This window comes from Onthophagus taurus, chromosome 11 (genome assembly GCF_036711975.1).
Source record: "Onthophagus taurus isolate NC chromosome 11, IU_Otau_3.0, whole genome shotgun sequence".
Taxonomy (NCBI): Eukaryota; Metazoa; Arthropoda; class Insecta; order Coleoptera; family Scarabaeidae; genus Onthophagus; species Onthophagus taurus.
Window position 1 is genome coordinate 32576851 of NC_091976.1, and position 14512 is coordinate 32591362.

Genomic DNA, 14512 nt, shown 5'->3' on the forward strand with positions numbered 1-14512 from the left:
TAGCTTCTCTTCAGTTTTTTGATCTCTGTACAGCATGTTTCTTGCCTTATAACTTCTTTCCAATCTTAGTCCATTCTGCACAACCTCATTTTTGTGTTTTTAGTTTATGTTAAGTCTTTTTCTTGCTTTTAGAGCTTTTTTCTTGCCTTTAGAGCTTTTTTCTAGTCTTCCTCCTTTCGGTATAGTCTTTCCTTTCTCTCCAGTATATGTTCAGTCTCTTTCAAGTCTCACTCTTCTCTATTTATTTCCATTTATGAGTTCAAAGTGTATTATTCCAGGGTTTCTTCAACTTTTTTCCCTTATTACTAGTTTCTGCCCAGTCTCCTTCCGCAATTAACTAGCTTCTTTTCAGTTTTTTGTTCTCTGTACATCATGTTTCTTTCACTTATAACTTCTTTTCAGTCATAATCCATTCTGCCCAGTCTTATTATTGTGTTATTAGTTTATGTTCAGTCCCTTTCATGCCTTTAGAGACTTTTTCTAGTCTTCCTCCTTTCAGTATAGTCTCTTCTTTCTTTCCAGTATATCTTCAGTCTCTTTCAAGTCTCTCTCTTCTCTATTTATTTCCATTTTTGAACTCAAAGTGTATTATTCTTGAATTGGTTCAACTTTTTTCCCAATTACCAGGCTCTCTTCAGTTTTTTGTTGTCTGAACTTCTTTAAAATCTTAATTTATTCTGCAAAGTCTTATTATTGTTATTAGTTTATGTTTTCCCTATTTATTTGTATTTTTGTGTTGAAAATGTGTATAAACTTACAGAGGTAACTTTTGAATAAAATAAAAAGTCAAATAGTACTTTCACACATTTATTTATAGAATGATGTGAAAACAATAAGATGATACTCGGAAACGAAAAACTAAAAGATCAATAAGCGACCACGAGTAGAGCGTTAGGAAGGCACCTAGAAGGCGTACAATACCTAAAACGTAAAGAATCGCACCGTGAATCGAATCCGAATGAACCGACCTCGCTAATAAACAACAAAAAACCGAACCGCTTTATCAATAATTACTTTCTTTGTTTCATTTAATTCTGTTGTGTTGTGTTTATTACTTTTAAATTGACTATGTAACGAAGATTTCGGAACTGTGATTTTATCTTTAAATCGATTTACGTTTGTATTGTATGATTTAGAAGAATACAATCCTTAAAAAATAAAATAACAAATACAGGAAAAAAAAATAATGCTATTTACGAGTTTAATCCTACCATGAAAAGGTTCTTGTTTTCGTAAATAAAATAAATTAAAAAATAACGTAACTTTGGCTACAATAATTTATAACGACTCGCTCTAGGGAGCAAACAAAATATATTAATAATTTTTTTTTCAATAATAATAATTGTTATAGAACTAGCAAAAAAAATTACATAATAATAATAATATAGAAATATATTAAGTATATAAGAAATAAATTGTTATATTAATTTCAAATTAACATAATAGTAACAAAAAAATTAAGGTTTTTTTAGTAACTTTTAAGATAAATTTTTTTTTATTATAAACACTGTAAATTTAACTTCTTTTTTTTTTAATTTATTATTTTAACCACCTCAACATTGATAAAATGTAAAGGATTTTTCTGGAATGTTGATTTTATTAATTTTTTTTCTTTGATAACGTGAATATCTAATTTTAAATGCGATTTTTTCGTTTTGATGTTATAATTGACGTACAATTATAGTAAAAGTGGTTAAAATAAATTTGTTAGTCAAAAAAATTAATATACAAGGTGTTGTTTTCTAACTCACCAAGTATAATTGTGATTTAATTAAAAAATAAAGAAACTACACGCGCTCCAGACAAATGCAAAAACTTATTGTAATTGAAATTTATATTACAACATTGACTTGCTATTCTCTATAAGCTCACACCATGTACACCGGCAATTCTATTACTAAAATTATAAATATGATCATCTGTATGTTAAATATATAATCTATATTTTTCTATACAATGTTTTCATTTTTTTTTCTCATTTTTTTTAGTAAAACTAATATACAAATGTTCCCACTTTTATATATATTTAAATATTTTGTAACAATATGTACTTTTTTAGTATCAAATAATACGTGTGCTTTTACGTGATTTTTTTAATTTTTGAAAGACCTACTAGGTAATGTTGTCACTTTGAATTTTTGTAAAACAAAATTAACTCGGATTCTTAACGATTCTTTTCTGTCGAAAATCGTAAACTCGACGACAGAAAAACACCAAATCCGGTGCTGTGACAACATTTGCCGGCGGTTGCCGTATTATTCTCGGATACGGCTCGTTTGTGGGAATAGTTGATGGTATTTCCTCCAAACCATGTTCTAATCTTCTTAAATTTTTGCGATACCTAAAACAAAAAACACAAATCCATTAACTTTTTTCCCTCTCGCTATTGTATTACAAACACGACGCATGATTTTGTTCATAAACCGAAAACAACCCCTCCTCGTTTATAATTGGCGAGCAACATGTGGTTTGAATCTCTCTTTAATGTAGAACCCAGCCCAGAGCTTTGTAATAAAAACGCGGTAATTGCCTCATGTTTACATCTGCCATTTTAACAGCCATTTCGAAATACATCATAACTAAAACACCTTACCTGCAGTATTCGTTAAATGTTAACACGTAACATTTATCTTCAATACAAGCCACGCTGTTTGAATCTTTGTGTCTCGATGCGAAAACTTCATCGATTTCATCCGAAAGGAGTCTTCCTTGATCGGTATGTTCTGGTCGATAATACCATAACAAACTAAACATCATTTCACCTAAAAAAAAATTATAACTGTTGATATCCATGTTACAAGTTTCGTTTAAATATAACTTCTTATCTTGCAAAATTCAATTTATTTAACGGAACCTGTTTCGACTAGTCATCTTCAGCCAAATCTACAATTATATTTTAATTACAATTTAATAATAAAAAGTTAAAATTCTTATAGAACTTACAGTCAATAAAATAAAATCAACATCACAAAGAGCAGACATATAAAAAACATTTTAAAAGTATGAAATTACACTTTAAAATACAATATATAAGTTCTAATCAGTTCTAATTAAGTTTAATAAACTTTTAATTATTAAATTGTAATTAAAATATAATTGTAGATTCGGCTGAAGATGACTAAGTAAAACTAGTCGAAATCGGTTCCGTTAAATAAATTGAATTTTGCAAGATAAGAAGTTATATTTATTTGTTTATTATTTTAATAAAAAAGAATTAATTTTATTTATTTACCATCTTCAGGATTTTCCCATAATGCGGCAACTTTCGCAACAAAAGGCAGGTCGTTCTTTTTTTGTCCAGCTTTTAATAAGACACAATCTCTTGGTTCTATTATATCACCTTCTTCGTGTCTCATCGCTGGGTAACATTTTCTTGAGATGTTAGCTTCATCACTCTGTAAAAAAAAATAATAATAATTAATATTTTTTTATTAAACTTTTAATTTTAGGTTTAGTGTTAGTTCTAGTGCTAGTGTTAGCTCTAATTTTAGTTGTTATTCAGCGTTAGATTGTTGTATATCCTTATTGAAGTAAACTAGAACAAACAGTACACCTACAACTAGAATCATTTGGGTTTAGCCGTCTTAAGAGACGATCGGCTAAATCCGAATGTTTCTAGTTCTAGGTGTAATGTTATTTCTAGTGACAGTGCTAGGTAATGCTAGTTAGCACTAGATATTATATTTTCATTGAACTAAAACTAGAACTAACACTAGACCTAGAACTAGAAATATTCGGGTTTGGCCGTGCGTCTGAAGACGCACGGCCAAACCCGAAACTTTCTCGGTCTAGGACTAGTGTTAGTTCTAGTTTTACTTGTTATTCAGCGTTTGATTGTTGTATATCTTTATTGGACTAAAACTAGAACTAACACTAAACCTAGAACTAGAATCATTCGGGTTTAGCCGTCTTAAAAGACGAACGGCTAAACCCGAATGTTTCTAGTTCTAGATCTACTGTTAGTTCTAGTGCTAATGTTAGTTTATACACAAAATAACACTAAAACTAGAGTTAACACTAGATTTAGAACTAGAATCATTCGGATTTAGCCGTCTTAAGAGACGATCGGCTAAATGCGAATGTTTCTAGTTCTAGGTGTACTGTTATTTCTAGTGACAGTGCTAGGTAATGCTAGTTAGCACTAGATATTATATTTTTATTGAACTAAAACTAGAACTAACACTAGACCTAGAACTAGAAACATTCGGGTTTGGCCGTGCGTCTGAAGACGAAACTTTCTCGTTCTAGGTCTAGTGTTAGTTCTAGTTTTACTTGTTATTCAGCGTTTGATTGTTGTATATCTTTATTGGACTAAAACTAGAACTAACACTAAACCTAGAACTAGAATCATACGGGTTTAGCCGTGTTAAAAGACGAACGGCTAAACCCGAACCTTTCTAGTTCTAGATCTAATGTTAGTTCTAGTGCTAATGTTAGTTTATACACAAAATAACACTAAAACTAGAGTTAACACTAGATCTAGAACTAGAATCATTCGGATTTAGCCCTGTGTCTCTCAAGACGGCTAAATCCAAATGTTTCTAGTTCTAGCTCTAGTGTTAGTTCTAGTGTTAGTGTAAAACTAGAACTAACACTAGACCGAGAACTAGAAACATTCGGGTTTAGCTGCACGTCTCTCAAGATGGCTAAACCCGAATGATTCTAATTCTAGGTCTAGTGTTAGTTCTAGTTTTATTTGTTATTCAGCGTCAGGTTGTTGTATATCTTTATTGAACTAAAACTAGAACTAACACTAAACCTAGAACTAGAATCATTCGGGTTTAGCCGTCTTAAAAAACGAACGGCTAAACCCGAATGTTTCTAGTTCTAGATCTAATGTTAATTCTAGTGATAATGTTGGTTTATACACAAAATAACACTAAAACTAGAATTAACACTAGATCTAGAACTAGAAACATTCGAGTTTAGCCCTGCATCTCTCAAAACCCGAATGTTTCTAGTTTTATTGTTTTTTCTAGTTTTAGCTAGAACATAGCTCCATTTTAACAAATTGTTCTGGGGCACGAAAAACTTTTCCGTAACAATACCCAAAGTCTTTTGCAATTAGTTTATTTTTCTGTTAGGTATAATCAAAGTTTCACACTGATTATAATCATTTTTAGCAAAATTAAAATTTCAAAAATTTGTTTATTCATAATTGTGTATATAATAGGAGCTACCTCGTTGTTACTATCAATTTACAAAAAAACTACTTTATTAGCATTTTATAGATGTTGAAACGCATTTACAAAATCAATCATTTATTTAAACAGCTATTCATTTGCGTCATCGTCAGTCATATCAATGTCATCATGATTTTCTACCACCTTACCAGATTTTAAGGATCTGTAGAATAGTAAATCATTTTCAGGTACATAAGGGATACAAGGGGTTCTAAAGGGATGTGTCTATTAGTTCTGGCTATTAGGAAATGTTTAAAAATCATCAAATTTTTAGGGAGATATTCATTTCAACAGATTCAAAAGATAGGTCACAAGGCAGAAAACTGTGGCCAGGCTCAGGAAAACGATGAACTATTTTTTTTGATTCTGTCAGATTGGACCAATCAATATAAATAACAGTTGTCGGAAAATAAAAAGCTTTTTTGGTGTCCTTTTACCTTGAGTTTCATGATACTAGTACTACTAGTTTAGTAGAGACTCTAGGCAGTGGAGCATTCTGTTGAAAATCAAGCGAAAGTGTGTCAACTGTAGGATCATTTCTCACCAAAGTCTGCTTAATTTTTAGATCATCATAAAATACTTGGCATTTATTGAGGTGCAACTTTTTTCAGTTTCTAGCTCGTTCTTCTGATCGTCGGTTAACTCCTTATTTTTAATCTTATTTTCTAATCTATCAAAAATTTGACACGTGTCACTTCTAGGGTGGCCAAAAGAAAGGTAAAAAGAAATCGTAAGAGACCAAGAGTTTTTTTTTTCGTTTTCATGTCACTATATATTGTAGGTTCATATATCTTCAAGTATAACTCATACAGAAGTTGCTTTGTTGTTGCCATAATTTAAAGATGGAGGCAGCTCCGTTTAACATTACCCTACCAGGATTTCATTCGGTTGGTGCCTCGCTGTTGCACTTACTTTATTAGATGCAACCGTATATTTAACTCATTTTTGACAATAAGTGGAGCTGCCTCGTTGTTGCTACAAGGTCTTCAATTGTTATTCAGCGTCAGGTTGAGTTGCAGGAGACGCATGGTCAAACCCAAATATTTCTAAATATTCTAGTTCGAATAATAATAGTCCTAATGTTAACTTATACACAAAATAACACTAAACCCGAATGTTTCTAGTTCTAGGTTTTGTGTTAGTTTTTGCAAATATCTGAGACAATGTTGCAAATGCTGGTAGGTTAATATTATAGTAGTATATAATTAATGTTTCAGTAACCACCGATATTCTGTGACGAATTTAAAATTTATGTGTGTAATCACATTGAGTATCAGATACCGTACTCTCTTATTAAACGGTTTATTGCGATCGGATTATAGTAATTTTACGATAATTATGGATTATTATTACAGTGATGATCTTATTGTGATTTCCTTGACAGTAAATACGAAATGATTTATACCTGTTTTAACAAAAATTCTAATAAACATTAACATTAATGAAATGTTGTACGTACAAAATAGATTAAAAAAGCTATTTGGCCAAATAGAACTCGAAGGCTCGTTCGTGACGAGATAACACTAGACTTAGAACTAGAAAGTTCTAGTTTTAGTTCAATAAAAATGCACAACATAACAGTGAATAACAACTGATTCTAGAATTAACACTAATATTGGAACTAACATTAGACCTAGAACTAGAATCATTCGGGTTTAGCCGTGCGTCTCTTAAGACGGCTAAACCCGAGTGATTCTAGTTCTAGGTCTAGTGTTAGTTCTAGTTTTAGTTTTAAAACTAACACTAGACCTAGAAACGTTCGGGTTTAGGCGTCTTGAAAGACACTCGGCTAAACCCGAATGTTTCTAGTTATAGATCTAGTGTTAGTTCCAGTTTTAGTTCAATAAAAATACACAACCTAACAGTGAATAACAACTGACTCTAGAATTAATAATAGCATTGGAACTAACATTAGACCTAGAACTAGAATCATTCGGGTTTAGCCGCACGTCTCATAAGACGGCTAAACCCGAATGATTCTAGTTTTAGGTCTAGTGTTAGTTCTAGTTTTAGTTTTAAAACTAACACTAGACCTAGAAACGTTCGGGTTTAGCCGTCTTTAAAGACACTCGGCTAAACCCGAATGTTTCTAGTTCTGGATCTAGTGTTAGTTCCAGTTTTAGTTTAATAAAAATACACAACCTAACAGTGAATAACAACTGACTCTAGAATTAATAATAGCATTGGAACTAACATTAGACCTAGAACTAGAATCATTCGGGTTTAGCCGCACGTCTCATAAGACGGCTAAACCCGAATGATTCTAGTTCTAGGTCTAGTGTTAGTTCAATAAATATAAACAACAATCTAGCACTGAATCAGAAATAAAACTAGAACTAACACTAGACCTAGAACTAGAAAGTTTCGGGTTTAGCCGTGCGTCTTTAGACTTTAGAAGATTCGGCTAAACCCGAATGTTTCTTGTTCTAGGTCTAGTGTTAGTTTTAGTGTTAGTTCTAGTTTTAGTTCAATAAAAATACACAACCTAACAGTGAATAACAACTGACTCTAGAATTAACACTAGCATTGGAACTAACATTAGACCTAGAACTAGAATCATTTGGGTTTAGCCGCACGTCTCATAAGACGGCTAAACCCGAATGATTCTAGTTCTAGATCTTGTGTTAGTTCTAGTAATAGTGCTAGTGCAATACTAAAACTAACACTAGACCGAGAACTAGAAACATTCGGGTTTAGCCGCACGTCTCTCAAGACGGCTAAACCCGAATGATTCTAGTTCTAGGGATTGTGTTTGTTCTAGTGATAGTGTAAAACTAGAACACTAGACCTAGTGTTAGCTCTAGTATTGGTTTTAAAACCTTTAGTTTTTTTTTAGTTTTAGTATATAACTTGTTCAGTTATTTTATATGTTATCAAAAATCAATTAATTTAACTTACATTAAGAAAAACTTTTCCTTCATATGGTTCACCCATCCAAGTCCATCCATTAGACCACTTAGGTGCTGGAAGACTTCTCCTTGGTTTAACAATAGGGGCAGCAGTAACAATAACTTCCGGTACTTTCTGCTTAATTTTTTTCTTAACAACAATCGGCGGTTTTTTAACTTCAACCGGCGCCGCAGGTTTCGGAATAGTTTTCACCAGTTTCTTCCTCATAACAGGCTCCTTCTTAATTTCGCACTTCGCTTTAACGCCGTTATTAGTCACTTTTTCACCGTTCGTTCTTTGGGTGTCACTTAACACTTTTGTCCGCGATTCATTCACAACACAATCGATGGTCCGGTCAACGTTGCTTTTCGGATAATTCTTTTCCGTTCCATTTCCTTTGATATTCTTTAAGTTTCTCGAACAAAATTTTTTTCGTTTGAGTTGGTGGTTCGGTGAGGGTTCGGTGTTTTCTATTAATTCGGAATCGTCGTTCGACGATTGTTTTGCGAGTTTGGTGTGTTTCTTGGCGTCGATTTCTTTTGATGTGCTTCTGGTTCGTTTGGGTTCTAATTTATTCGTTTCGGATGATTCTTGATTTGCGGCTAAAAGTTTTCTTTTACCGTTGCTAATTTGAAGTGTGTTATAGTTTTTATTGATCAAGTCTTTGTAACTTCCGTTTAATTTCGGGTCGATTTTTCGTTTTTTCGGCGGCGATTGCGGCGGTTCATCCGTTTTGGTACTAGAGGATCGTCGTTTCATATTTTTTACTTTCACGTTTTCGGCTACTGTTTTAACACAAGGTTCTAATAAATTTTTTTCGGGCACTGTCGGCAACATTTCTTCTATTTTTATTGTTTCTGGGTTCTCATTGGTTTGTTTTTCTCCAGATTTTGATAATTGAGGAGTTATTTCTTCGATTACTTCGTCACAATGACCAAGTTTTATTTCCGTTCTAGGACACTCTTCAATATTTTCGCAAGGCGATTGTGGTGGTTCAACTTTAGAATTTATTACAGCTTTGATTGGTGCCTCAATTACTTCTATGAGCACTTTCTTTGGATCCTCTTTAGGACTCTCTACTTCCCGCTTAACTTCCCCGAGAAGAAGACTTTGATTTTGATCTCTTTCCTGGCACATCAACAGCATCGTACTCGTTTGTTGCAAGTTATTTCTAACTGCCATCTTCCCCACTCGAGCTGTTCTTCGCTTTTCCGTGCATACTTTACTTTCCGGCTCGATAGCTTCTTGTTTTGGTGTTGGAGGTGCTTGGTAAGTACCTGCTACTGCTGGAGATGTTGGTGCTGGCATTCCTGCGGAGCCCCGAGCTGGACTTGGAGGTCCAGTTGCACTTGCTGGTTCAAGAGGAAGTGCCAAAGCGACCGGAAGCAACACTTTATCTTTGGTTAATGACGTGATATCTGACCTCTTACTACTACCAATAAGAGGTCCAGTATGGACGTTTTTTGGACAGGTGTTCATTGGGCATGGACAACTTTGATAAGCTCCATCTACAAAAAAATAAATAAATAAAAACAGGAAGTTAAACAATTCGAGATTAGATAAGAATTGAAATAGAAACATTTTGTGCACTTGACTTAAAAAATATTTGTTTTAGATTAATGCTTAATAATGTACTTCACCTAAACAGTGAAACAACATTTTCGTAACTTGAGGTCGACACTAGCAAAAGCAGCTGACGACAAAACACACAACAACAAACGAGGAGTGGAGTCTCTAACGAACTGGAGCAGACGACGACTAACAGTCTATAAACCAAAACATCCTTCTCGTCTTCTGTCTCGCTTTCCTTGCGGGGACGAAATGAGAGTTTTGCAGTCAGGTAAAACTTATCGCATCTGTTCCGGCCCTTCTTGCATCGAGGTCCGACCGGTATAAAGAGGGACAATGCGCCGAAAGAGATGAATGAAAAGGAGTTTGGAGAAGATTAACGGTGCGCGAATTGCCGATGACGACGCAAAACCCTCTGGCGAGACGATCACTTTCGTGGACGAAGGTTCATGTCGGATTAAGACCAGTAATCGACGCGAACGCCCCATTACGTGTTTTGGGTTCGGAATGATTTTCAACATTGAATGTTCGTTAATGTCAAAGACTTTCTTTTTATAATTTTTTACTTACAGGGTAACGTTCTGGCGGGCGGGTGTGAATAACACGGCGGCGGTGGTGCATATCCTGGATAATAATGCGGGGGTGGCGGATAAGATTCGACGAGCGTTGGCGGAGGTTGCGTAGGCGGTGGGGGATACGTATCTAGTATCGTAGGCGGTGCTGGTGGTGGTCCACTCGGGGGTGGTTGGTAACCCGTTGTTCCTCCGCTGCTTCCAGAAGTTGCAACGGCCGCTGATTGCGAAGCCGTCACCACCTGAGGACACAAATTACAAGACAAGTGTTGATGGTGAAGTTTCTGCAACTAGAAGATAAAAAGAAAACAAAGTATAATAATACGGACTATTTTCGTTAAGTTGTGTGATAAAAAATTGAAATTGAATCGTTTCAAAGATTGATCATGTAAAGAGATACTTTTCTCGGTGGAGGTGGTGAATGATGTTTTTCGCAAAAACAAACCTGTTGACTGGATTGCGACGAGACGGTCTGCTGGACCGGGGGTGGGGTGGCGTATAAATCAGCGGGGCCGGCGGGGAAATAAGGGCTGCTGGTCGAGGGCGGCATGTACCTTCTGTAGGGGTACTTGTGGAGGTACGCGGCGGCCGAAGGGTAACAGAGGTCGTGGTGAGTGTAGGTAGCCGCGGGATGCGGGGGCGGTGGGGCTGGATAATACGGATATGCGTACGGGTAGGAGTGGGTCGGGGGCGGCGGGTACTGCGCCACACGATATGTTGGCTGCTGTTGCGGCGGAGAACTGTCCTTTGTTATAACCGAAGTTATTATCACCTGAAACAATACAAATTACACTATCAAAATTAAAACCGTATTAATATTCTACCGTTTATACGAGTATTTAAATTAATTATCCTTAAATTATTTATTATTAATTCACTCTAAATATAACCTACAATAAACTAAAATAAACATATCACCACAACAACCACAAAATGATAGCTATCACATCGTATATACCCACCAAACATTTAATTGCAATCTAACATCACATTTTTATTATTGACAATAAGTATAACCACATTAATAAACTTTACAGAGTTGAGTTTCCAGGCCATTCAGGAGATTGATTGATCAAAAATTGTTTTATTTACACAAATAAAAAAAAGGGGTGTGCAGAAGCAAGATGGAAAAAGATTGGAACGACAAGAAGATTTGTAACAGATTAAGAATTTATTGAAGTACTACAAAGATACGAATGGGACTGATAAGATAAGAAAGACATGAACTGGAACTGAAACTGGGAGGAAAACAAAGAGACTGGACAGAAATTAGTGGTAATAATAAAAAAATATTGATTAAAGATGAATTGAAACAACAAGGAGATTGGTAGCGGAAGAAAGAGATTGATCAGAATCAGGAAAGAGAACAAAGAGAGTCGAGACAACGGAAATTGGACAGAAGAGGAAAAGTTTGAAAAAGATAGTAGAAGAAAGTAGGAGATAGCCATAGAAGAGGAAGAATGGAAAGTGACTGGTAATAGTAAAAAGATAATGCAAAGAAACTAGAACAAGAAGAAAGAGAGTCAAAAGAGAATGAGATTAGGTGACAAGGCGTAAAAATTGATTTTAAATGGAGTAGGTAGAACGAACAGAGTGCTGGAAGAGACTCGAAACAGAAAAAAGAGACTGAATAGAGACTGCTAAAAGACTGGACGGACAAGGAAAACACTAACACTCCATAAAAAAGCAAGTATGGAAACAGACTTTTAGAAAAGACTGGAAACAGAAGAAGATTAGTGCCAAAAGAAAGGCTGTATACACTCTAGACATTGAACAGAGTCTGGAAAGAAAAGAATGTCTATAATTAAGCAGAAAAGACTAATCATAGACTAGGAACTCTATAACGATACTGAAATTGCAATTATGAACGCATAAATAAACCAATCGCGACTACTATTAAAGTATACTTGATGAATGGGCAAAAAATGTATGTAATCAAGATAACCAAATAAGGTAATCAAGGGGAAGGATGAGGTTGCTAATTTCGAAAATGAAGATATTACCGAAACATAAATACTACCAGTTATATCTTTTTTGGGATGTATACTTTAGAGATATAAGAAAGAAACACGAAAGTGGGCTGAGAAGGGAAAGACCGAAAAGGAACTACAAATGCAAGAAGGTGATTATCCATAAAAAAGCAAATATGGAAATAGACTAATCAGAGTCTGGATAGAATAGAGAGAGGCTAGGTATAAGGCGTGAAAGTGGAAGTTAAAGAGACTGGGTAGAGCAAACAGAGCGATAGAAGAGACTGGAAACAGAAGGAGATTGGTATCAAAAGAAAGGTTGTACAGACTCTGGAAAGAGAAAACACATTGATCAGAGTCTGGAATGAAAAGAATTTTTGCAATTAAGCAGAAAAGACTAAACATAGAAAGAGATTGAAATTGCAATTATGAACACATAAATAAACCGATCGACTACTACTGTAGTAGACTTGATGAATGAGCAATCAAGATTGCCAAACAAGATAATCAAGAGGAAGGATGAGGTTGCTAATTTTGAATGTGAAGTTAGTTTCGAAACATAAATACTACCAGATATACTGTTTTTGGGGAAGTAGAGTTTAGAAAACAGAGACTTAAGCAGAGACTTTTCCAGAAATGCTGGGTTAGATAAATTGGTGAAGATTGGATTGTTATTATTTATTATCGTTATGAACCTTAGTTATTGAGTTTGATCCTTCAAATTAAGCTCATGAGATGGTTTTGTATCAATTGCAATAGATGGAAGTAGTTTTGCAATCTGCTGCATGGAGCAGTTCCTATCTTCCTATCGTCGATTTTGTTGTTGTAGTATGGTATTTGTATTTAATTCTTTATTTATTATAAAACTTGTATTTAAACTTAAACTTGTCCTCCTGAACTTGGAGATTTGTGCAAAATAATAAACATATTGTTTGAATTGCAAAGTAGATGTTATAACAATAAAAATTTTAAGATTTTGACGAAAAATTTTGTAAATTCAAAAACAACTTATTGTATGTAAATTTGTAGCGGTCTACTGATGAAGGGCATAGCCCGAAACCTGGTTTAGGACCACTTTTACCATCCTCCTGATAAACTATCTAGAGGATAGTTGCCATGGTTACGGCGGTTTTAAACGCTCTCATTGGCTGAGAACTGGATTTATCTATCGGATAAATTCATCAAGAGGTGGTAAAAGTGGGCCTTAGACAATTAAATAAAAACAAATCACCTTAGTATAAAAATTTTTCTTATAATACAGGTGTTTCATTTAAAACTCCCAAGCAAACTATATCTGGAATGGCTTGAGATATTGTACCGAAAACATTCAAAAATTTATCCACAAACTTTACCAATTTTGGAACATTTAAGAAACAGAAACGACAAAGAGAAAAACAAGTTCGATATGATGAAAACTGTAACGATCTTGCAAATAATAACTGACAACTAGCATAAATCATTACGGCAATTAAGAAAACTCGCAAATTTCTGTTACATGTCATCGAATTTAAAAAACAAATAAATTTCTGCCGTATAAATGCAATTTTGTTCAACATTTATAACCAGGCAATGATATACGTTGAGTTCAGCTCTTGGCTGAATTTTTAGTTTTAGCATAAACTCAATAACATTCTACGGTGCAAGGAAAGTAGTTTCCATAATAATGGAATAGTATGTAAGCAAGGCAATTGATGTTCTTTTTATTGCAGATAGTGTTTAATTTTAAAGAAACTTTGACCCGCTATATCTCGTTAAGGTGGCATTTGCGACCGGATGCATATTAAGACTATTCATCTTAATTTTTCATGTATTATCTACTCTAGATGTCTGTCAGCGGTTTTTTGAATCACCCTGTATAATAATTTTAAATTGTCGGATGAACATAAAAAGAGATATAATAAAGTGATATGACATTTGATAGTTTTGTACAAGAACTACGAAAACTGGTGAAAACATGCAACTTTACAGAAGCCGATGAAATGGTATTGTGTTGTTTTACTTGTGTGAAGTTTTATACACAAGTTATTAATCTATAAATTTGGGTTGCTTTAATTTTAAAAGACTCTTATTAAAAACTCAGGGTTTCGGGCAAGTTCAGGTTCAAAAGAATATTAATCAGGTTCGACAAAAAATTCATTTAATTAAACACAAAATCAAATTAACTCATTATATGAGTAACAAAAATAAAATGGTTTTCCTAAATTTACTTTAATGCTTATTTACAAGAGAAAAATTTTTAAATAAAATAGATAACTGCGGTTATCGACTGAAATATCGATATTAGAGAGAACCCGTTTATTATTTGAGAGAGAGAGAGAGTAGGATAAAA

The 14512-nt window shown here is 34.1% G+C and overlaps 1 protein-coding gene across 2 annotated transcripts in view; it reads right to left on the bottom strand.

Annotated features, from left to right (window-relative positions):
- Window positions 1-793: 793 nt before the first annotated feature.
- Window positions 794-14512, bottom strand: part of LOC111425062 (Histone gene-specific Epigenetic Repressor in late S phase) — a 114636-nt gene continuing 100917 nt past the window's right edge. Inside the window, exons 4-9 of one of the 2 annotated variants that reach the window (XM_023058821.2) lie at window positions 10659-10985; window positions 10212-10455; window positions 8082-9580; window positions 3233-3395; window positions 2594-2762; window positions 794-2341 (exon numbers count right to left, since the gene is read on the bottom strand). In XM_023058821.2, coding sequence (XP_022914589.2) covers window positions 2152-2341; window positions 2594-2762; window positions 3233-3395; window positions 8082-9580; window positions 10212-10455; window positions 10659-10985 — 2592 coding nt within the window. In that variant the 3' untranslated portion in view covers window positions 794-2151. Of the gene's footprint in view, window positions 2342-2593; window positions 2763-3232; window positions 3396-8081; window positions 9581-10211; window positions 10504-10658; window positions 10986-14512 lie in introns of both variants that reach the window. The other variant, XM_023058820.2, reaches the window with a different exon arrangement.